This window comes from Ascaphus truei, chromosome 7 (genome assembly GCF_040206685.1).
Source record: "Ascaphus truei isolate aAscTru1 chromosome 7, aAscTru1.hap1, whole genome shotgun sequence".
Lineage (NCBI taxonomy): Eukaryota > Metazoa > Chordata > Amphibia > Anura > Ascaphidae > Ascaphus > Ascaphus truei.
In genome coordinates, this window is record NC_134489.1 from 30189230 (window position 1) to 30214355 (window position 25126).

Genomic DNA, 25126 nt, shown 5'->3' on the forward strand with positions numbered 1-25126 from the left:
GAAATAAAATCCTGTTCCTGTCAGGGAAACTAACTGACCTTTATGGTGGCCCTCACTTACTGGGCCGCCAGCTAAGCTGGTTGTCAGCCCAAAACATGCCCTGGTATCTGGAACAAAGTAGCTGTCTCTGCACAGAACAAATACAGGGGATTTCTCTTATCTGTCAGTCCTTGTCTTTATCCTGGGTGTGGTTCCAAGCTGGACCCCGCAGGCCTGCTTCTTTCAGTCCTAGGGTCTAATAGAGCTAAACTCTCCCCGGCTGGGAGAACTTTCACTTCCTCTCTCTGTGGAGTAAAGCAGTCTCCCTGTATAGCAGCTTCCTGTGTCTTTTAATGCACTTGTTTCACTGAGGAGCCCAGCTCTTGATTAATCAGTTTTCAGCTGCTGCTCTCTCCCTCTGAGGAGATTAACACTCTGTCGACTGACTGCAGCGTCTCTCAATTCACTGTTCCAGCCTACTGAGTCAGTTACTCTGTCACACTGTCGATAGAGATACATCTTGTTTTTAAAGAACGTCCTTACTGTCCTGTAAGTAAGAGGGCAGGGCTGTAACGAATGGTCTTAAAATATAGTCTATGTACTGGCTGACCTTTTCAGTTAGTTTACTGATACCGATACTATTGGGCGCCCCGGAGGTGGGGATTTTCTCTTATGTTCCTTTAGGAGACTGTAGAAGGTTGACAAACGAGGTGTTTTAACCAACATAAAGTCTTTCTCTTGTTTACTCAAAGCTTTTTTTGATACTCCTGCATCTCAGATGCGAATGAGTTCAGAGTTACATTTTATAGTTGGATTGCTGTCAAGGACCCTATAGCAATTCTTATCGCTTAGTAGTCTATTGTTTTCCTTTACATAATCGTTGTTAGTCATGACTCCAATGTTGCCGCCTTTATCAGAGGGTTTAATTACGATAGAGGTTTCTTTGGAAAATTCTATTAGGGCCTCTCTCTCTTCAATGTGAGGAAGAACAGTACTTCTTTACTAAAAAGATCACATTTTATCTCCCTGTGCCTCAGGCACCAAAAACATAAATTGTAAGCTCACCTGGTCAGGGACTGTGTCTGTAACATTCCTATGTGCTGCGTACCACGCGCTATACTGTAATTGTGACATGCTTGTGTCCCATTGGGAGAAAAGCTCTATATGAAATAAAGTTGGTGCTATTATTTGTGGCATAGCTTTCCAACAAAGATGGAAGAGGCTAATATGTACAAGAAGGGAAATGAAAAATACTTATAGACCTAAAGCTATCCTAAATATGAATAAAAGCCAAGCATCACAGGGCCTACATTTTTACAGTAGATAGGAGAACGGACTGACCAGGTTGGCAAATCCTATGTTTGTATATTTATTACCCACATCTGAGATAAGAAGATAAGGGACAACCTATTACTAAGCTCATTTATATTTTGTACACTGCTGACTATCTTTTCTCTGCTTTACTCAGATTTTGTCTAATATAATAACGAATCCAGTCACCCCCTGAAGAAACAATAGTAACATGACATCTGGGATAACATGTATATTTTATCTGATCTGGAGAAATGTATCCAAAAAGAATAATGTTGATTATTTTTAAGACTGTGGTAATCATTGATCTTTTTGGTGAAAGGCTTATGTACTTAAAAGGAAGACTTTTGCAACATAACATTATTTTATTATTTGGTTCTTGAGGGTTGACCATTAAGAGAAAATTAAAAGCATTTAATTGCATGTTCCTCTACTGTACATAGACATGTTAAAGATTATGTGATAGAGACCAAAGTCAGTGTTATCATTTAGATACAGAAGAGACTATATTCTTATTTCAATATATTCAGGAATCACCTTCACAGTCAATTAATGGCAGTTGTGGTTCTCCTGCCAGCCTACTTTTTCTGGGTTAGATAGGCTCTAGTATTCCTTTCAGGCCTGAGAAGTATTATATAACATTTAGGAATAAATATACAACCCAGTAACCCAGCACTGGAAGCCAGGATGGCAAATATCTCTACAGCTACTATGTATCTGCCTTTGCTGCTCATATAGGCTGGGATGAAGGAGATCCAGACACTGCAGAACACCAACATGCTGAATGTGATAAACTTGGCTTCATTAAAACTATCAGGCAAGTTTCTGGCTAAGAAAGCAACAATAAAACTGATAAATGCCAGAAGTCCCATGTATCCAAGTACACAATAGAACCCAATCAGTGACCCTTCATTACATGTAAGTAATATCTTCCCAATCTCATCTTCCATGTTATTGTATGGGAAAGGAGGGGAGCTTCCCAGCCAAACTGCACATATTAGAACTTGAATCAGAGAACAGAAGAGGACGATAGAGTTAGACACTATGGATCCCATCCAGCCCCTGAACTTGCTGCCTGGCCTGGTGACATTGAAGGCAATGATTACAGTCACAGTTTTGGCCAGGATGGAAGAGACAGAAATGGAAAAGGTGACTCCAAACACTGTTTGACGCAGAATACAGGTCACTTGGAGAGGGTGACCAATGAATATCAGGTTACAGAGGAAGCACATATTGAGAGAGAGAAGCAGAATATAACTGAGGTCTCTGTTGTTGGCTTTCACAATGGGAGTGTTTTGGTATTTGATGAATATTCCCATAACTAAAGTGGTGAGAAGAAAGAACAGAACAGATATCAAAGCCAGAGATGTACCCAGGGGATCTTCATAGGACAAATAAATGATATCTTTATCTATGCAGTCGTCACGGTTACTATTTGGCCACTGAGTTGCTGGGCATTTGACACAGGTACTCATATCTAAAAATGGAAAAGCAAAATTAATTTAGTGAAAAGTGTATTCAGTACAAATTCACAACATTATTTACACATTTTTAGTAACTGACAGAAGAGGCATCTCCACCAAATATGAAAACATAGATTTAGCAAGACACATATGCCTATGAATACTTATAAGATTATCTGTTCATTATGTATAAATCGGAAAGTGTTGTGACTTTAATCCATGAAGTATGGCGTGTATAGCGTGATTGAACAACATATTTATCTATATGAAGTTAACTTACTAGTTATAGTCCTCTAACCCAGGAATGGCGTACAGTTGTGTTATCTGTGATCCATGGTGCAATTACAGTATTGTCTGTATTTTTCTGTCATTCTAAGATTTTGATGTAGTTCTTCTTTTCTATCTCTAACTTCAAGCAGGAATGGGTAGTTAAACAATCAGGCTCTCCTACTTGTGTTTTACTCCTCAAGGGGTAAACCGGTGGGCCCCATGAAGAAGTCTTACGGACGAAACGCATTGGCATAGACATTTGAACTTTACTTATGCTTGTTTGCTATTATAGAGAGACTGGGAGAGCTGTCTGAATTTTTGACCCTCTATATATGTTATCCCCCTGTGTATGGCCATCACTGGGGTATGCTGAGAGTGGGTTATCAGCCTTCTTGACCCCTGTTCTGACTGTCTTAGCTTGCAGCTTTGTTAGTTCTCCATTTATTTTACTCTATAAAGTTCTTAACCTTTTTCCTGCGTTCTCTTCCTTCCCCTGCTGGGAATATCCTGTGGTCCACAGGTCTACCTGGAAGTTGATTACTTCACAACCGAGAAGCGCTTTACCATTTGTAAGAATGCGAGTATATATACTATATTCTACTTATCGTGCATGTGCATTATACAGTATTACACTATTTGTGTGTCTCTTTCTCCACTAGATATCAGAAGTATCCTGTTACTGTATCTGAGAATCCACACATCATTGGAAGTATCCTGGTATTCGAGAACATTCACCCTATTTGGTTAATTTGATAACCGAAATGCCTGTTTGAATTCCACAAAATGTGAGTGTAATACCATTCCTTTATCGGTTTGCGTTACAGTATTACACTATTTGTGGTTCTCTTCTATTCTCTCCTCCTTTATATCTTCACCTGGATGTGAGTGCGCATTGGACCTCTTCACCTCAACTGTACTACAAGTGGTTTCTGAACGAACTCACAAAACACCTCTGTGGCACCCATCCAGGAAACCCATCTATACCACTGGGACAATAAGTATTGTTATATTCACAGTATTTTGCGCTCGTAATCTCTATCCCTCCTGAGTTAAACACCACTATTTTCATCTTTGGAGACCCCGTGATATCTGAGATTACCGTGTTAAACCTCCCTGAGAGAAATCAAAATGACTGCTAAATCTGAGGCCAAAAGGAAGCTGCAACATCATTGGTTGTGGCTGTCACGGGAGACTAGTACTTTTTAGACCGAAACCACTGGCTCATTATCACCAGATGGGACAGAGTTGTTTAATAAACGGAATTTATTATGGCAAACTAGCAAACATAACAAATACACAATAACAAAATACAATAACAACTGGGGGCCTGGGGAGTAGACTCTATCCTCGACTAGGTGCAGGGGCATACTTTAGGTAGGCTTACCCGGTCTAATTCTCGTCCTGGTATCACAAAGTGCTATTTTGGCTATAGCAACTTTGAATATCCCACCAGTGGTATCACCGTCAAACTCACAGGATGTTCTGGTACTCTGTTCAGCAACGCTTCTTACATCATCAGTGCCCCCCACTGGGGGGCTGGAGAATTCCTAGGGGGGGCGCGGGTGGTTACAGAGGCCCCGTGCTCTTCCCCCCGGCATTTAATTTAAATACCGGGGGAGGCGTGAGGCCTTGGTAACTCACTTACCTGCACTCTGCTGTGTCTTTGGCGACGCATCGCCATGGCAACGCGGCATTCAAATGATGCAGCGGGGTCATGTGACGTCACACGTAGCCATGGTAACGCGTGTCAAATGACACGGCGGGATCATTTGACGCTGAGTCTTTGCATGGGGGGGGGGTAAGATTACAAAACAGCAGCCGATAAGGGAACGGAAACATAACCAGCTTTCAATTGACGTTATTTGCAAACATTTTTTTTTCCAGGATAACTTGTAGGTACTGTATGTGTATTTACTTAGGGATATTGCACCTACAATATTTTTTTTTTTTAATTCACCAAAATGTAACCTTTAGACAGCTCATGAATTCACTCCAATTCTTGGAGGTACTGTACCTACTGTATACGGGTAATGGGATTGAAAGTTTGTACAGATGTAGAAAGACTTGCTGCCTTCAGTGCCGCTGCCCACGCGCGGTCCCCCACACCGCCTCTGCAGCTCTATCACAGCAGACACTGTCCCCTGCGCCACACACTTTTGCTTGTTCTTCTGTGATGCCGAGGACAGTAAGTCTGCATTATATCCTGAGGAAGTGGGTATTAATTATTGAGCATTCTCTGTCCAACCATATGGTATAAAGTACAACACTTTGACAGCAAAAAGAACATTGAATATTTTAGGTATTACTATGAGGGACATAGCGTAAACTGAATCTTTCTCTTACCTGTTTGATTGGAAAACTCTCCCTCTGGGCAGGGAATACAGTCATAGCAGCAGGAGGGCTGTCCTGTCCGTGATGACTTTCTGTATCCAGGAAGGCAGCTTTCACTGCAGACAGAGCGTGGGGTCTGTGCAACAAACAGGAGAAGCCAAATCAGTTTGCACTAGTACACTAAGGGCCACATGCAGTATGCAGCGATAAGCCACATATCGCCAGCTTCTCAACAAAACTGCCTACAGCTATTCAGTAAACTCTGATAATCTGGCGATAAGAGCAAAAATAGCCATTTTTTTTATCTTGCCGATAAGCCATTTTCACCGCTCATCGCCAGCTTTTCCACCTTGCTGTATTCTAGTAGCCCCGACCAGCTTATCGCAACTGATCGCTGCTCTAGAATTACGATTTTCTCTCCCAATCGTCCCGCCACAAAAAGTTGGTAGGAAGGTGGGGAGAAGTGGCGGATGAGCGGCGAGACGACACTTTGAAAAAATCAGGCATTTCTACCGGTATTAGATAGATGCTGGGGGTCTCCGGAAGCTGATACCCATTAATACCAGCACCGGAGACCCCGTCATGGATCAAATGCAGGAAAAATGCATTTACAGGCAACTTCATTACCTTAGCGCCTTACTGCTAAGGCAATGAAGGGGTTAAACACCTGTGCCAGGTTAATTGATGGTAGCGGGAGTAGGTGGAGTTTGTATTTGGCCCTTGGTAGGTGTTTAAGCCTTGCGGGGGTGTTGCGGATGGGCTTAATGCCTTCATTACCTTAGCGGTTAATAACGCTATGGTAATTAAGGGGTTAACCCCTCCCGCTACTCACCCGGTAGGCCTAAACACCCATCCTTGGGGGTAATACACCTTCACCCATCCCAGCTACCTACAATAAAATAAAATACTCACGGCAGCCCCACTACCCACCTTCTAAGCCCCCAATAAACTATTACAATATTTAATATACAACCATACAGATGATGCTTGTTTGAAGATGCTTGTTTATATGTATTTTAAATGTATTTTGTTTGTTTGTTTGTTTGTTTAGAAATGTTTTTGCAATTTAATTTTTAATTTTATTTAGTAAGATGTATTTTTAGTGGTGTTTTAAATAGTTTATTTCTTGGGGGTGTGCTTGCTTTGAAATAGTGGCTTCTTCTTTGTAGTTTGGTTTTGCCTGATGGTGGTTACTTTAACCTTTCATTTATTTCATAATGGTTTGGTTTTGGTGTTTTTATTGTAAATTTTGGAATTTATTTTGGATTGGATTAATTGATTGTTGGTAATTTATTTGTGTTTACTTCTTGATTTGTTTTTATTTTCTGATTCTTTGGATGGCATTGGATCTTTTTTGTAATTGTTTCTTTAGATTGACCATTGACTGGTGTAGTGTTAAATGTTGTGCCATTCAATTGTGCGATTAGCGTTTGTTATCTATTTAATTTGCTATGTGCTGTGTTTGATTTTTATATGTGCTGTGTTTGATTTGGCTATGTAATGTTTTTATTTGGGTCTGTTTTTTAATCATTCCCCATTTCTTGGTTTATTGGCAAATGATGCCCATATTATATGGGCATTATATACACACTGTACCAATGAATGGATGAAGGGTGGGGGTAGTTGCCTTAGGAGGGTTATAAGGCCACCTGGGTGGGTAGTGGCAGAGGGTGGGTTAACCCCTTAATTACTTTCACGGTTATTAACCTCTAAGCTGATTTAGTGGCTAGGGGACATTAGAATGTATTTTTACTATGTTTTTTTTTCCAATGGAGGACAGGGACCTGCAGTAAGCTGACGAGGACACCCTTCATATTGCATGGGGTAAGTAGAACTGTAATAATTAACACTTTATTTATGCTGGCTAATGTTGTGTTTAATAATGGGCAAATAATCAATTATCCATATGTGGATAATAGTTATTTTGCCCAATATTGTACTGTATGTATTTGGTGGTGGGGGTGGGCAGGGTGTATTTACTGAAATGTAGGACATTGTTTTATTTTTTTACATACAGGAGTGGTACCGCAGGGGAGCAGGGACCCATGGAGACCACCTGAGGACCCCTGGACGCCCATGGGTACCTATCGAGAACCCACGGATGACCACCTGAGGACCCACAGGGACACGTGTGGGGAAGAACTGGGGGCCCAACAGCTGTGGGGGCCCCGCGGACATTCAGGGACCACCTGAGGACCCCAGACTTCTGTGGGAACTACCAGAATGCCCCCAGATACCTGTGGGGACGACCCGGGGACCCCCAGACACCCGCAGGGACCACAATGGACCGCATTGGGGCCCACGGGGACATGGAGCCTAGATTGGACCACCTAGAGGCTGCCAGACACCTGTGGGCACCCTGCAGGGTTCACTGTGGGGCCTGCGGACAACCATTGGGACCACCAGGGACCCCTGCTGGCCTGGGATATTAATCTTGTGTGTAAAACACGTTTAAAGTCTTAATGAGGTGGTATCCCACCCCAATGAAATTATCTACTCCCCATTGTGTCCTAAACAATGTGGAGGTGAGGCAGATCTCTTACATATGCTGTGGTCCTGCCCTCGGGTGCGGCCCATTTGGGACAAATTAAAGATTGGTTTCAGAGGATATTAGGCCTCGCAATCCCATTGGACCCCTGGCTGTTCCTCCTCAACAGACCAATAGAGGGGCTCACCAGAACACAAGGCAAATTAATAGCGCATTTCGCAACAGCGGCGAGGTGTGCGATCACAGCATTATGGAAACAGACGGAAATTCCAACTATTCCAGCAATCAGAAACAGAATTTGGTTTATATGCCAGATGGAAAAATTAACAAGTATGGTTAATGATATTGGCGCTAAATTTCAAAAAGTCTTGACAATGTGGCTAGCACAAACAGACATCCCCGGGGAGGACGGTACTACAATTATGCTATGATAGTACAGGAAACGCGTTCTCCGCTGACCTCCGAAAGACAGACGATAGTCAGAGGAGGTAAAGGGCAGTCCTTTGGTTAGAGATCAGTGAGTCGGGCCACGCGGGAGGTGTACGCCGGAAGTCTGGAGGAGGAGACGTTTGGATATAGGACTGACTTCTCCCCCCCTCCCCCCCCCCCTGTTTTTTTTTCTTTCTTCCTTACCCACCCCTTCTGATTTAAGTTCCAATTTCGTGTTTACAAGTCTGATTATCATTTCTATATGTATATCATTTGTACAACAACTGTGATAACGGATATGAAAATATGTACGGATACATGTCAAAACTTCAATAAAATTTGAGTTATAAAAAAATAAATAATAATAAATCATGTTTTTATGGGGGGGGGCACAGGGGGTAGTGGAGCTGTTGTGTGTATTGTTTTTATTTTGGGTAGCGGGGGTAGGTGAAGGAGGTAGTATCCCAAAGGATGGGTGTGTAGGCCTTGCGGGTGTGTAGCGGGAGGGGTTAACCCCTTCATTACCGTAACGGTTTTAACAGCTAAGGTAATGAAGGGTTAAGTCCACCCGCAACCCCCCCCTGCAAGGCCTAAACACCCACCAAGGGCCAAATATCACCTTCACCCACCCTCGCTACCCCCAATAAGCCTGGCACAGGTGTTTAACCCCTTCATTGCCTTAGCGGTTAGCCGCTTAGTTAATGAAGCTATTTGAATGTAATTGTTAACATTGTGTGCGGGAGCAGGGGGTCTCTTAAGCTGAACCGCTTTGATTTCCGCCTCGGGGACCTTCTTCCTGAGTTACAGGACAAGATATTTTTAATCACTGAGTTACGTCGTGTGGACCCTTTAAAAATGGTGGTGACACTGGCATCCGATCCCCCATACGGGTAGACCGTCTCCTCACCATAGACCTACTGCAGTGTCAGACTCCCTGGAAGCACAGTCATGCAGTTCTGCTACACGCACGTATCATTCGTGGACTTACTGCCCGTTCGCGGGTACTGGCCCCACCCCCTGCTCTGGTGCTTGCGCTCGTCCAGCCTTCCCTCTGTGGCACGCCCCGGTCTCTGCCCCTGCCCCGCTGATGGACAGGCCGGCGTGGGAGTGCTTTGTGCACCAGGCTCCACCCCCTAACCTCCATGACGCGCGCAGGTCGCCGCACCCTCAGTTCCGCCTCCATTCCTGATCAGGCTGCATCATAGGGCACCTTTGTGCACCAGCAGACTATAGGATTCAGTTTCCTGGTTCCGCCCTGGCTTACCATTGGAGGATCTTCCTTTATATACCCTCTGTTCCTGACTCACATTGCTGAGCATAGTCTAGTGTGACGCCGTTCCTTGCTGCATTCTAGTTCCTGTTGCCTTGCCTGTTAGCGTAGGAGGTGATTATCACTGCTCTACCTTAATATTCAAATCATATTGATAAACATAAAGCGGTGCATGGGAAATAGAAACATACTATTTTCAAAAAATGATCCAGAATGACCACCAAAGGAGTTCCCATTAGTTTGCACACAGCTCAATTATAACATCATTGTAAGGACAAATCCCAGGCCATATGGGAAGCCAGGAGGTTTAAAAACACAAAACAAAAAATTATTTATTATTTTATTCTAACTCTTCTAAGTATGGACAAAAATTCCTTTTATAACATTTTCTTGTATATATATATATATATATATACAATCATCTAAAAGAGATAGCGCTGGAGTATGCAAATATATTATATGCTTTTAAATGAATTCAAACGTGTGCATATAATTTGTAGACATACATAAACTCAATGTGTCAATATAGCATCACAAGTTCAGATATGCAAGCTGCATGTCTTATTATAACCAAGGTGTATAAACTTAAGGTTTAGCTATCAATAGTCAGAAGCCATTAGTATGCCTGACAAACCCCAAATGCATCACCGCAAACTGTGCAGATTTATCTACTGCGCCATCTGTACTGCCCAAAACTCGTTTAGTAATCCTGTTTAGTTAGTTTGCAGTATGCTTAGTATGTACATATTGTAAGGGTTGGCCACATAGTTCATACAACCGTTCAGCTATAGTGTATCATTTTTTGCATCATACTCCGTCTCAACTCCGAAAACAAAACCGGCTGACGTCATCAATCTGCGCGTCGCCTGATACCCGACGATCATTTCGCGCTTCTTCAAGGGGGGGAGGAGCGCCTGTTAACCTGTTGTTGCCTGACCCTGCTTCTCTCATTGGACTTCGCACCTCTCCACTCCTGATCCGGCTTTGTACGACCAATCTCCTGTCTCCTGTCCTGACATTGGCTAAGTACTCCAACGATCCATTACTCTCCAATCTTGAACTTGACTATGCACCCCGATGATCCGGAACTCTCCTCTTCTGAAATTGGCAAGTACCAAGTACTACTCTTACATCTACAATCCTGACCTGTCTTGCACGACCAATCTACATCCTAGGCGCACCTGCGTGGCTGTGGGTTGGCGTTAATCAATTCCCTATCTCAGCACCGCGGTCGCGCTTCGTTTGTGTGGTGAGCTACGCATTACATTAAGGATGGAGCCTTACGCCCTTGCATAGACTACCGGGCCCTCAACAAAATCACAGTTAAAAATCGCTAGCCTTTACCCCTCATTTCTGAACTGTTTGATCGATTACGAGGAGCTAATATCTGCTCTAAATTAGTTTAGCAAAAAGGACAGCAGTTGAAAAGATAACTGTTAACCCAAAAAGAAGTACATTTGAGTGGTGCACTCTCAGGCGGTTAAAACTTAACTTTTATTTCTGCAAATGTAATATATATATACACTAGCACATTTTACATGAATGTATGTTTAAAAATAAACAAATAAAATGACAGGGTGTGAAGTATAATTAATTCTGCTGTGGTAGTGTTATTGTGTGTTGATACAAGACCGTATAATGTTGGTTGATAATTCAATGGGGTGGTAGTGTGCTGTAGTGCAAGATGTATATATGAGATGAGATATAGGATCTATATATGTACTAGATATAAAAGTCACGTGGAGCGTGACGCAGCTCTAACATCACTGCCAATTATTACTCCTCAACATTAATTTACGCTAATCTCCATATAATGAATTGATGAAAGAGTTTGTGAGAGGTAACAATTGTGATCAAAATGATGTCAGTACTGGAGTGTCTGGTGTTGAGGTGCAGTGGAGATAGAAATCTATATGCTAGATATGAAAGTCATGTGGAGCATGATGCAGCTCTAACATCACTGCCAATTATTACTCCTCAACCAGTTATTTTAAGCTAATCTCCACAATGTAATAGCCTGCATATAATATTTGTAATAATGTGTGTAAATATTGCAGGTTATCTATTGATGGTGGATGTGCAGTATAATCTATGGCTTGGTAGAATATATTCTCATAGAGAAGTCTATATGGCTGTGGGAATATACAGGTTTAGACCACAGCTTTTTTGAGAGAGAAGGATTTACCTCAATGCCCTCAATCAGAGTTGCACGATAGAAGAACCACAGTTCTCCGCACAGCCCCGATGACGCGACGCGAGTGACGTTACACCAGGAAGTGAATCCGTGAGAGATTCGGAGCAGGGATTGCTACGGAGCTTCAGATGGCTGACAGATCGTATGATCAGTGACTGAGCAAGATAAAGGACACCGGGGAGCACAATACAACACCCAAGCTGTCGGTCTACTCTCCATATTTGTGCAGTCTGGCTAGATGCGGATCCGTGCTGGTAACATGTGCCAAAATTAATGTATTGCCTGAATATATTGATTTCTTGTACGTTCATATTTTACCACTTTCACTAAATCAGTTTATAATATACCAATTAGATTGTAAGCACCTCGGAGCAGGGACTCCTCTTCCTAAATGTTACATTTGTCTGATGCACTTATTCCCATGACCTGTTATTTATATCTATTTATTATTTGTTATTTATATGATTATCACGTGTATTACTACTGTGAAGCGCTATTTACATTAATGGCGCTATACAAATAAAGACATAATACAATACAATACTTACACACAATTATTTTCTTTTTTCGGGGGTTTCTATCTCCAGACGCGTGGGACTGCTATGGGCACTTGCTTCGCACCTTCCTATGCCAATTTATTCATGGGTTGGTGGGAGGCGTCCCACGTGTTTGGAGATAGAAAACCATTTTGTAAACACATTCACATTTACTGTCGCTATATCGACGATTTGTTACTTATATGGAATGGCACAACAGATGAACTTTCACTGAATCACATATATTAATACTATCACACTCAATCTATCCTTCACTTCACAGCACCATTCACATCATATCAGTTTCCTTGATTTGAAACTTTTTGTCAGCCTTGATCTCATGGTACATACAGATAACTTTCGTAAAGAACACTCAAGGAACACATTGCTACATGCTCAGAGTTGCCATGACCACAACCTTTTTAAACCTATACCATATGGGCAATATATTCGACTCCCCGCAATTGCTCAAATTTAGAGGATTTTCACATGAGATCACAGGAGCTGACTGAACGATTCCTGTCAAGGGGATATGACAACAAAACACTGAACTCAGCACATCAGAAAGATCTGATGCAAAATAGAGATGAACTTATCAACTCTAGTCATATAAAGATCAATGGGAGACTTCATGCGAAGCATGGGAGAGTTGGACAGACACACTATCCATCAAATCTAGACCCCCCTTCCTTATTACACAATATAGCAACCAATCACAAGCTATCAAACAAATAATTAAAAACCACTGGAACATCCTGTCTATAGATCCCCTCTCACGAGGTATCACTTCAGTTAATCCAAAGTTTGTGGTCAAGAAAGCACAGACTTTGGGTAACATTATCTCTCCAAGTATGCTAAACAGGGATAAGAATAATTTCAAGAAATAATTCTTTACTAGACTAACTGGATGTTTCCCTTGTGGTCAGTGCAAAATCTGTAAATATGTATTGAAATTCAAGACATTTACCAGTATGGAGGGTGATCGATCCTATGATATTGTGTCTTTCACCAACTGTAACATCGAATTTGTTGTCTATGTTTTAATATGCGGATGCAAGAAAAGATATGTTGGTTTGACTACCAGAATGTTCACATTACGTACAGTATAATAGAACACCTAAGATTGATTTTGAGAAAGGATGAAACTTATCCAGTTTCAAAACACTTTTCTCATTTGTCAATCTGGGTCTGTACAAAATTTCAAATGCATTGCTATTGATCATGTCACGATCCACACCAGAGGTTGTGACAGAGTAAACGCTCTCAATAGGGGAGAAGCCCATTAGATTTTTGTCTTGGATACACTAATTCCCAAGGGACTCAATACAGAATGGGATTTAAAATATTTCCTTGACTAACTGTATTATTGCTCTGTCCCACCCCTCTGAAGTGGATCTAAGGAAGTCACTGTATTTCTATTTTGTGTATTCATGATATAAATTCAATACGCTTGTTGCCAATACAGTTAATGCAATGCTTCATTTTCTGCTCTTCTTTGGGCTTTTTATAACATCTTCGATTGATATATAATTATTCTGATTCTTTAGATATGTTTGCTATTCCAGATACTCATTATGAAGGTGATGCCATCATGTTATTATATTGTTTCATTGTGGCTATCTGTTTAAACTATCTATTATATGAATATAATTGAATTATCATGAAAGATTATTTGGAACAACTGGACACTTTACGAAATGATATGATACATTTGTTTCTATCTAATATACAAGTATTTTTACATTCCTAATATCATATATATCTTAGTGAATCATATTTTGTTATTTAACATTATGGGTTTCACTTGTCATATAAACTCCCTTATTTATCTTAAAGGGTGAGTTATAATATGAACTTGTATTCACTTGTTTCTGTCATCTTTTATGTTTCCGATTGTTCTATGTCTTATATTAAGATATCCAATATGATTAATACACATTGCCAATATCAATAAGATATATACTTTTTTGCTTTTCTTTTTTTTTGTATTTGAATCCATATAAGTATTTACAAGTGCTAATGTGAGTTTCTATTTTTTTTTTAGCAGAGTTATTTAGAATGCAACAGATCTAATTATAAAATATTAAGTTAAATCTACAGTATGAAGTTCTCATGAACTGCTGTGTTATATTTATGGCCATGTTGCATTCATATATTTTTTGTTGATTATTATTTTTATTTTATTTAATGACCTTTTCTCTTTATATTTTGTGATAGTTTAATTACTATATGTTACTGACACATTTATACATAGAGACTTTGTCTTGTTTGATTTATTTAAATCAATACTGAGATTGGTCTGCTTGTTTTTCTCACACTGCTGATTTATAATTATATGATTGACTTCAGTTGTCTCAATTAAGAAAGGAGGAGCTATATAACTTACCTCATTATGTGTTACAGCATACCCCTTGAGAAAGCGCTGTGGAAGCGTGAAACGCGTGGGAGTGCTATCCTCCTGTTTTGTTTTAGTTTGTCTATTTGTTTTAATATATTTTAATAAATCTTTTTTTATTTTTTCACTATCTCGTTGTGGAGTGCATTCACTTAGTTTTGTTGTCCAGCCAATCCTACGTTGTTCTTTTGCGCCTGGTTCCTGGATTGGTGTGACACGCAGCAGCCTTGCAGTTTCACATTACACAGGACTTATGTACATCCTACGTGGGGGAGACGGTCCCTCACACGGAGCCGCCATACTCCGCACCACAATAACGGAAGAGACAGAAAGCCAAGATCAACACCAAACTCGGACAGGGGTCTTCAGAGGTAATTCTATATTCTCCTCTGTCGTGTATACCCCTAACCAAGTGTTGCAGCTAAGAGACAGTATATACATATCTAATTTCCATACACCTCTCCGTTTACTCTAATCTCCCATTTTACCTACATTGGATGGTACCAGTTCCTGCCCATTATGATATTTACTTACCTGCATATCCAAACTGCTGTTTAAACTACAATCAAACTTCTTCAAGATCTACTCTATTTGTAAGACTTATTGTTCTCTCAGTTTATTCTTGGAGCTAGTAATGGCTTATTTGTTACATACGAGTTTAGCAAAAGGCTGGTGTAAATGGCTGTTTCACGTTAAGAGCCATACCTTATCCCCAACGGAGTTTGGGTGTGATGGCCTCCGGTGCTTATCCGCTGATATCTTTTGTCTCTCTGAAGCCGAGCGAAGGGTTGCCTGAATCCCCTTCCAAAAGTCTTGTAAGTTCTGTGCCATGCTATCAGCTGCTGGGACACCTACAGGTGGAGAATGAAGGGGAAGGGTACAGGGATGATAACCCCAAGCTGCGGAAAATGGGGAACAGCCCAGGGAGTCATGCGACAGACTGTGGGCAAATTCTGCCAGTGGTAGGAGTTCTGCCCAATCGTTCTGATGTTCGTTGGTATAGCACCTGAGGTATTGCTTCAGGGATTGATTGGTGTGCTCAGTTTTCCCATTAGATTGTGGGTGGTAAGCCGATGAGAAATGGAAATCAATCCCCAATCGCCTGCAAAATGCCTTCCAAATTTTTTTTTTTTTCAACTTCAAATTTTTATTGGAGAAACAAATTCGTACACTGTATCACAGCCCATTGCATACAATCTCCAATTATTTGCTCTCACAAACGTGTCAACTACACATATACTAGTTACTACCATGTACTATACCATGACAGACCAGACGAACCAGACAATGGACTGGGGGGGTAAGGGACGGATAGGGGGGGGGAAGGGAGGTGAGGGAGGGCTGAGTGACTCCCGATCGCCGATAGTGCTCATGCTCTAGGAACCTCCTGCCGCCTTGCATCCTTTGCTTTTTCCGCGGCTCGCTCAAGACATTCCTTGTAGCTGGGGGGCTGTCTTTAGTTGGGACTGTCAACTACCCGTACGTCCCTAAGCGTTGTCAGGTCCCTGCCCCCCCAAAGGAGAACGCATCTAGAGCTATCAAAGAAAGATTGCCGTGACATCTACCCCTGGGATATCTGTCTGTGCCAACCACGGCGCCCAGACTTTTAGGAAATTTGTGCCGGTGTCATTAACTAGACTTGTTAACTGTTCCATCCGACAAACGTGCCAAATTCTGTTTCTGATCTTGGGGATAATTGGAACTTCTGGTTGCTTCCATAATGCTGTGATCTCGCATCTTGTGACGGTTGCGAAATGCGCGATCAATTTATGCGTGGCATTTGACAGATCCTGGATCCGCCTGCCCAAAAGGAACACCCACGGGTCCAGGGGGATCTCCCAACCGAGAATCCGCTGTAACCAATCTCTAATCTGTTCCCAAATCGGGACCACCATTGGGCAAGACCACAGCATGTGTCACAAATCTGCCACCTCCCCACATTGCTTTGGGCAGAGCGGAGAGTAGCCCCTAACAAATTTAGCCAATCGAGCTGGGGTGTAATACCACCGCTGAGGACATTATATGCGTTCTCCTTTGCCTTCCAAAATTTTTAAATGAACTGAGACCCCCTGTCTGAGACGATCTCAGAACGCAGTCCATGCAGATGAAATACCTCATTGGTGAGGATGTCTGCCAGTACAGAAGAGGAGGAAAGCTTTTTAAGTGGTACAAAATGATCCGGTTTAGTAAAACGGTCAACAATAACAAAAATCGTAGTCATGCCTTGAGAGGGGGAAAGTTGCACAATAAAGTCCATGGATAGGTGCATCCAAGGACTGGAGGGTATAGGCAGTGGCTGCAGAAGTCCACAAGGAAGTGTTCAAGGAACCTTAGTTCAGGCACATACACTGCAGGCCGAGACAAAGTCCTTTACCTCTGTTTTTAATTCTGGACACCAAAAGGTCCCCTCAAGGAGCTCAAATGTTTTCCGAACCCCTTGGTGGCCTGAGAGTTTGGATTCATGTCCCCAATGAAGAACCTCCTGCCCAAGGAGAGCGGGAGCGAAAAGTTTGGATGGGGGAATGGTTATTTCAGCGGGGACCTTGGTCTGGGCTTTTTGAATACGACGAAGAATCTTAATAGCGACACAATCTTAGATGAGGGAACGATGGGACCCTTGTCCGTCGAATCGGTGTCATCCATGGAAAATTGGCGTTATAGGGCATCTCTCTTAACATTCGTGGAACCCGGGTGGTAGGAGATCACGTAATTAAAGCGACTAAAAATGAGTGCCCCTCTAGCCTGGCGAATGTTTAACCTGCGTGCGCCCTCGAGGTATTCCAAGTTTTGATGGTCCGTAAGAATCTTGACTGGCACGATGTTTCCCTCAAGAAGGTTTTAGAGAAGCGCCTGCTCCAACGTCTGAAGCATCCACTTCGACAATAAAAGGATGACGAGGATCACGGTGTTTCAGTATGGGTGCAGAGGAAAAGAGTTTCTTGAGCTTCAGAAAATTCGCCTGAGCCTGCGGAGACCAGTTCACGTGATCTGTGATTGGTGCAACGATTTTGGAGATTTTGGAGAAATCCCGAATAAATCCCGAATAAATCGCCTTTAATAATTTGAAAAGCACCGGAATCTATGGCTTTTAATCCCTTAGGTACTGGCCAGTCCAGAACAGCAGCAACCTTGGCAGACTCCATTTCTAGGGACTGGGCAGAGATAATGTATCTGAGAAAGGAAAGATGGGATTTCTCAAATTCGCACTTCTCTAATTTAGCGAAGAGGTTGTTCTCTAGGAGGTTTTAAAGGACCACCCTCACCTTCTGATGATGTTGTTTTAGAATAGGTGAGGATATCATCAAGGTATACGATAAATGAGGTGTATAACATGTCTCTGAAAATTTTGTTTACGAAAATCTGGAACAATGCAGGAGCATTGCATAGGCCGAAAGGTATCACAAAATACTCGTAGTGGCCATCGAGTGTGTTGAAAGCGGTTTTCCACACGCTGGTTTATCCTTATAAGGTTATAGGCCCCTCTCAAATCGAGCTTGGAAAAAACTGTTGCCCCACGTAGACGATCAAAGAGTTCTGTGATCAGAGGACGAGGATACCCATTAATGATAGTAATTTGATTCAAACCCCGATAATCAATACAAGGTCTGAATGACCCGTCCTTCTTTGCCACAAAGAAAAAACCTGCACCAGCAGGAACACAGGATTTGCGAATGAATCCTCGCTTCAGGTTCTCATCAATGTATGTTCTTATTGCCTTTTTTTCTGGTTCGGAAAGAGGTTATGTACATCCACTAGGAAGAGTCATCCAAGGAAGGAGATCGATCGCACAATCAAACGGTCGATGCACAGGTAATTCTTCAGCTTGTCCCTTGTCGAAGACCCGCCTCATGGTGGAGTAGCAGGCCGGTAGACAGGGTAAGTCCTCCAGTGTAGGCAGTAGAAGAGAACCCACCAGACGACAGGGTGAAAGACATTTGCCATGGCAGGCAGACCCCCAAGTTCTTATCTGTCCCGAAATCCAGTCAATCTGGGGATTGTTAGTACGTAGCCAGGAAGCCCCAAAACCACATCGATGGCTAGGGAATTGATGACATCCAGCTGGATGAGTTTGTGGTGCAAAACACCTAACGGTAGCCCTCATTTGAACTGTCTCTTGTGATATGACCCCCGATCCCAATTTTCTACCATCAATGAAAGAGATACCAAGGAGACACAAAAAGCATTTATGCCATAAAATAAAAATGGAGGCTTACAATATAGAAGAGATATCACAGCATGGTAAGTATGATACAGCAGGTGATACACCGAGTCGCGACCTCAGGGTTCCACCTCACCAACACCGCTGCATGTCTCTTCCGCATTCACGCTAGAGCCAATACGTCACTTATGGTCTTCCGTCCCACCGGAACTGACGTACAAGGATACTCCAGCGCTGCCTCTCCCTCTCAGTCTGTTCTATGAGCCACGCTCTACGCGTTTCACCATTCTGGATGACGGCTTTGTCAGTATCCTTAGACGTCAGTTCCGGTGGGGCAGAAGACCGGAAGTGACGTATCGGCTTTAGCGTGGATGCGGAAGAGACGTGCACCGGTGTTGGCACGGTGGAATCCTGAGGTCGCGACTCGGTGTATCACCTGCTGTATCATACTTAACCTGCTGTGTTATCTCTTCTATATTGTAAGCCTCCATTTTTATTTTATGGCATAATTGCTTTTTGTTACCATCTACACTATGGTGTGTGTTTCTCTCCTTTGAGATCTAATGTCCTCCTACCTGCTCCGGGCTGAAACCATTTGTGCCACGGTTGGATTCTCTGCTCCTTATTTTCTACCACATTGTGAGTTTGCAATTGGGAGCCTTTCACCTATTCACTTCATTGTACATACAATATTGCACTATGTAGTGTTTTTTCTTTTATAAGGTTTACTGTCGCTCCCCTGGTTTTTCTGCGATCCCAGAGGAAACTCCTCTACATGCTCTGGGCATGTATGTTTTCTGGCCTCTTAGGACAGGTTCGTAGCATGTGACCCTTCTTGCCACAGTAGAGGCACAACCCCAACGATCGCCGGTGCTGCTTCTCCTGTTCTGTCAAACGCAAATTGCCCAATTGCATGGGTTCCGTAGGTCCTCCTGGCATTTCAATGGAAGGAGCCTGAATAGGTGGGTCAGTGGAAGAGATCAGAGTCCGTGAGAACGATCCTGCTTCTGAAGTCTCTCCCTCATCCGAAGGTCCAGGAACATGCAAAGGGCCATCAGTCCTTACAGATCTGTGGGTAGGTCCCTTTACGTCAATTCGTCCTTCGTCCTCAATGCCCTGATGGAAAGCAGCCTTCAAAGCCCCCTCGCTACAATCGGTCTCCGTTGCCAGGGTCCTAAACTCGATAGCATATTATCTCATAGTGCGAAAGCCTTGTTTTAACTGTAGCAGTGCAAATTCAGCGGAAGCCGCACGGCTGGGGCTATCAAAGATTGCTCGTTATGTTTGCATGAAAGCAACGGAAGCGTCCAACAAGGGGAAACCCTTTTCATAAAGAGGTGATGCCCAAGCTAAAGCTTCATCCATGAGGAGCGAGAAGATATATACCACTAGAGAGCAGTGGGTAGAGAAGGATGACGGATGTGTGTCGAACTGCACCTGGCACTGGTTCAAGAATCCTCTGCAAGCTGAGGGAAGCCCTCCATAGTGGACAGGAGTCGGGAACCGGGGCTCCCTTAGGACCACAGATACTGGTGCATTATCATGAGCTAAAGGTGTGGGCATAGATGGGGTCACGCTGGGGATACTGAGGTGGCTGCACAGAGTCTGCAGCTTAGCAGAGGTTGAGTCCAGTTTCTGATCCAGCATAGCTAGATGGGTGGCATGGGTTCCCAGAAGCTGGCCCTGATGGAAACCGGCATACGCTACCTCTGCGGGGTCCATTGGGTGGCTCGTGCAAAGTGTAACGTTGCTGACTGCAGAAAAGAATACGGGCCTGCAGGGCAGAGGTAGGGAGTAATACATAACCTTGGCCTGGGATCAGAGGCCTGAGATGCAGGGATAGTCAGGTACGGTTCCGGGGTCGAGGCAGGTGACAGGCAAAGGGTAGTCAGGTCAATTTCTGAGGTCGGGGCAGGTGGCAGGCAAAGAGTAGTCAGGTCCGGTTCCGAGGTCAAGGCACGCAGCAGGCAAAGGGTAGTCAGGTCCAGTTCCGAGGATGAGATAGGCACCAGGCAAAACAAAGGCAAGGCAGAGCTCAGACAGTACAATGAAACAAGTACTTTGCACGAGCAAAGTCCAAGGGCAACTGCCTGCTATTTAAAGGCCAGAAAGAGGCTTACTTCCTGTCAGGGGAGTAAAGGCAGGATTTGCCAGGAAGCAAGATGTCAGTGGTAGCTTCGTACAAGATGCCATCACTTCCTGTCAGCAGTCAACCAGGTTGTTTCAGACAGATCCCTTATATAGAGATGGGTGAATCCGCCAAATTAGTTTCACAGATTTTCACTGGTGTAACACCCAAATCCGTTTCACGGTGTAAAATCTGCTAACGGATTTGGGCGGTTTCAATCCACGCAGATTCATTAAAAAAACACCATTGGATACAACCGTGGATGGATTTGTAGAATCCAGTCTGCGGATTTAGCAATCCGTTCCCGAATTCTTAACTCCGCCAACGGGTTGCGAAATCCGTGGAGTGTATTGGTAATAAAAAAAGATCTGTAAAATGCAAATCACCCTTTTTCAGATTGATTCGCTGAAATCTGCAGATCAAAGGAACCGGATGATCTGCTGCGGATCAAAACCCGCCAAAACCATTCACCCATCTCTACTGAAGAGAATTTTCCCGAGCAGTGCATCTTTGCACCTACTGTATTTGATGTCAATGTTAATGCAATAGGCATATTTAAAGTTGCAAATACAGATAGAGCTTTTTGGTTTCTCCCACTGGCCTCGATGAATTCTGCATATTCTACCCCTTTTAGCAGGTGGTCTCCAGAGCTGAACCGCATTGCTTTCTGAGTTACAGGCCCGTAATAAAAGCAGCTTCATTATCTTAGCAGCTAGGTTAAGCCAGACTACCAGGTTTATTGGGGGCAGAGGGGGTGAGTGAAGAGTGAAGGTGGTACTTGGCCCAGGGTGGGTGGTTAGGTCTACCGGGAATGTTTCAGGAGGTGATAACGCCTTCATTACCATTGTGGTGGTAACCGCTATGGTAATGAAGGTGTTAACACACTCCTCCCCCCACGCTACCCACCCAGTAGTCCTAACAACCACCCTGAGCCAAGTACCCCCTTCTCCAATCCCTCCACCCCCAATACACATTCCAGAAAAAAATTCCAATAAACTAATTGATTGGAAGAGTGGCACATGCATGGGTTGCCACTATGCCAGTCAATATGTAAGCTGCAAATAAAAAAACAACCACCAAATTAAATTAAAAAGACCTTCAATTTTTTAACAAAAACTACAAATTGATTGGCAGAGTGGCACACCCATGCCATATGGGCTTGGGTTGCACTATGCCAGTCAATATGCAGCATGCAAATCCACAAAACAAGTATGCAAAAAACCCTTAAATTTGACACCAAAAAATGCCATAAACCAATTGATTGGCAGAGTGGCACACGCATGGGTTGTCACTAAGCCATCAATATGCAAGCTGTAAATAAAAAAACAACCACCACATTAAAAAGTTCATCAATTTTTTAACAAAAAATGCCCATATACTAATTGATTGGCACAGTGGCACACCCATGCCTTATGGGCATGGTCTGTCACTATGCCCGTCAATATGCAACCTGCAAAACAACAAAACCAGCAGCAAATAAAAATACATTACTGTACATTTGAATTAACAAAAATGACAATGCAAATGTTTGGGAAACGCTGGTTGCACGTGGCAGTATTACAGCGAAACCCTGAAGAAGTAGTCATATACTACGAAACGCATAGGAATTGAGGCATTTCTGTGCAAGTTCCACACATTTTGTACATCAGGACTCTATTGTTTGTTGCACCTTTTGTGTATGACATTTCAGGACTTCATTGCCATATGAGTCTCATTACAAGCAATGGGACCCGTCTGATGTCACCAGCAGTCACTGTAACACTGCCACGTGTAACCAGCGTTTACAAACAGTGCGGAGGAGCTACCCACTGGTACAATACACTACGGGAAGCAGAATAGACCAGGATCGAGGACACTGCCAGCAGAAGCAGGCGTTTTTGTGGTCAAGGGATCCTGGATACTCCATTCAGCACAGCCAGTATGATCGAATGACCGGTGTGGGAGATGCTGTTTGTGGTAACATATCGCTAACATGTCATGCTCTTTTATTTTTACCCTGTTATATGTGTAATACTTACCTGCAGATTGAATATACCAATATATTTTTAATCTACTACACTATGAGTTTTTGCGCTGTTTTTCTTTTTCTTTGTTCTTCAGATTCTTGTCATCAAATGAGATGGGACAGGCCTTATATAAGGCCTGTGACATCGCATTTGACTGACAAATGGTGCCCAGCCAATCCGATTGGCTGGGATAAGCATGTGACATTTTTTTGTTTTTTTAAGGATTTGACGTCTTTAAAAGGGAGGGAAGACAGCCAATCAGAAAGGCTCTAGTTCCTTTTTCTTTAAGATGATGTCACCAAAACCAAAATGGCTGCCATCACATGGTATTAGAACCAATAGGATTGGGGGTCATCCTATTGGTTGTAGTAAATCATGTGACAACTTCTATTTTTTTAATTTTTTTAAATGATGTGACATTATCCAGGGATGAGCAATCGGATTGGCTAGGAATCATTTATCAGTCAAATGTGATGTCACATGCCTTATATAAGGCCTGTCCCGTCTCATTTGTTGCCAAGAAGATGAAGAGTCAACATCTCCCCCCAATTGAATTTACAAATACAGATGAAGATAAAGAAGCCAGAGTGGGTTAAAATTTACAGATGAAGATAAAGAATAACCCAAATGGATTTTAATTTATAGATGAAGAAAAGATTTAAAGAATTTACCTGTTGGACTGGGGCTGTTGAGGAGCATTGTCTCATAGACCAGAAGTTGCTGCTGCTGCTGCTGTTGCTTCTGGAGTTGGATGTGGTGGGTGAAGACATCAAAAGTAAGAAAACATGGATTGTATTTTATTTCATGTTGTATTTTATTTTTTTAGGTTGGCATCAGCATTGGCATAATTTTTTTATTCCAATGTAGATGTGTTTTGTTTGAGGCTTGTTTTTTTATTTTCAGTTTATTTATTTTTTGCAGATCGCCGATAGACTGACAGTGATTGGTGTGGCACTGTGCCAATCATGTAGCTTTTATTTGGTGCATGTATTTATTTTTTGCAGGTTGCCCATTGACTGATAGAGTGACAGACCACGCCCACAGGGCATTGGTGGGCCACTGTGCCAATCAATTGGTTTATTGGCATTTTTGTTTATGGAAATTGAATGTGGTTTTATTTTGAGGCTTGTTTTTAAATTTGGCAGGTGGTCTATTGATTGACATAGTGGCAACTCATGCCCATACAGTAGGGCATTGGTGTGCCACTGTGCCAATCATTGGGTAGATTTGCATTTTTTTTTAATGTAATGGCTTTGTTTTTAGTTTGGCATGTTGCATATTGACTGGCATAATGGTAACTCATGCCCATAGGGCATAAGTGTGCCACTGTGCTAATCAATTAGTGTATTGGATTTTTTTGTTTTAATTGAAATTGAATGTGGTTTTAATTTGAGACTTGTTTTTGAGATTGGCAGGTTGCATATTGACTGGCATAGTGGCAGCCTCTGCCCATAGGCCATTGGTGTGCCACTGTGCCAATCATTGGGTAGATTGGCATTTTCTTTCATTGTAATGGGTTGTTTTTTAGATTGGCAGGTTGAATATTGACAGGCATAGTGGAAGCTCATGCCCATATGGCATGGGTTTGCCACTGTGCCAATCTATTGTTTCCTTGGCATTTTTTTGATTAAAATTGAATCTTTGAAGTTTGATGCTTGTTTTTGGGATTTGCAGGCAGGCTGCATATTGACTGGCATAGTGGCAACGGTGTGTCACTGTGCCAATCAATGGGTAGAGGAGGTGGGGGTAGCTACCTTGGGGAGTGTGGTTAGGTCTCCTGGGTGGGTAGCGGGAGGTGGGGGGTTAATCCCTTAACTATCTTAGTGGTTAATTACCGCTAACGTGATTAAGGGTTTAGTGGTCAGTAGTTAATTTTTTGTTGGTTCCACTGAAGAAGAGGAAGACATGGAGGATGAGAATGGCCTTCATCCTAGAAGGGGTAAGTAGAACTTTAATTAGCCGCTAAGTTAATGAAGCTGCTTTTATTTTATTTTGATAACAGTACTGTAGCAGGGAGTCTCTGGAGCTGAACCACATTTATTTCGGGTCCGGGGACCCCCTGCTTCCTGAGATACAGGCCTCAGTATGGTGTGCAGGTATCTCCTATGCATTTAAACGTCCTATCACGTGACATGGGAGAATTTAAACATGGCCACCAGGATACTGG

The 25126-nt window shown here is 42.7% G+C and overlaps 1 protein-coding gene and 1 long non-coding RNA gene across 2 annotated transcripts in view; one reads left to right on the plus strand and one right to left on the minus strand.

Moving 5' to 3' along the window:
• Positions 1-8410, plus strand: part of LOC142498891 (uncharacterized) — a 46638-nt gene extending 38228 nt beyond the window's left edge. The window contains exons 3-5 of the long non-coding RNA XR_012802576.1: positions 3683-3808; positions 7135-7178; positions 7372-8410. This is a non-coding gene — a long non-coding RNA (uncharacterized LOC142498891). The remainder of the gene's footprint in view (positions 1-3682; positions 3809-7134; positions 7179-7371) is intronic.
• Positions 1791-5483, minus strand: LOC142498890 (vomeronasal type-2 receptor 26-like). Its single transcript, XM_075607516.1, has 2 exons — positions 5367-5483; positions 1791-2767 (listed from the first exon to the last, which is right to left on the minus strand). Exon 2 carries the CDS (start codon positions 2763-2765, stop codon positions 1869-1871), a length of 897 nt encoding a protein of 298 aa, XP_075463631.1. The 5' UTR covers positions 2766-2767; positions 5367-5483; the 3' UTR covers positions 1791-1868.
• Positions 8411-25126: the final 16716 nt, after the last annotated feature.

Bases quoted from the DNA above. Each gene is read 5' to 3' on its own strand.
- LOC142498890 (XM_075607516.1), bottom strand. From the start codon at position 2,765: ATGAGTACCTGTGTCAAATGCCCAGCAACTCAGTGGCCAAATAGTAAC.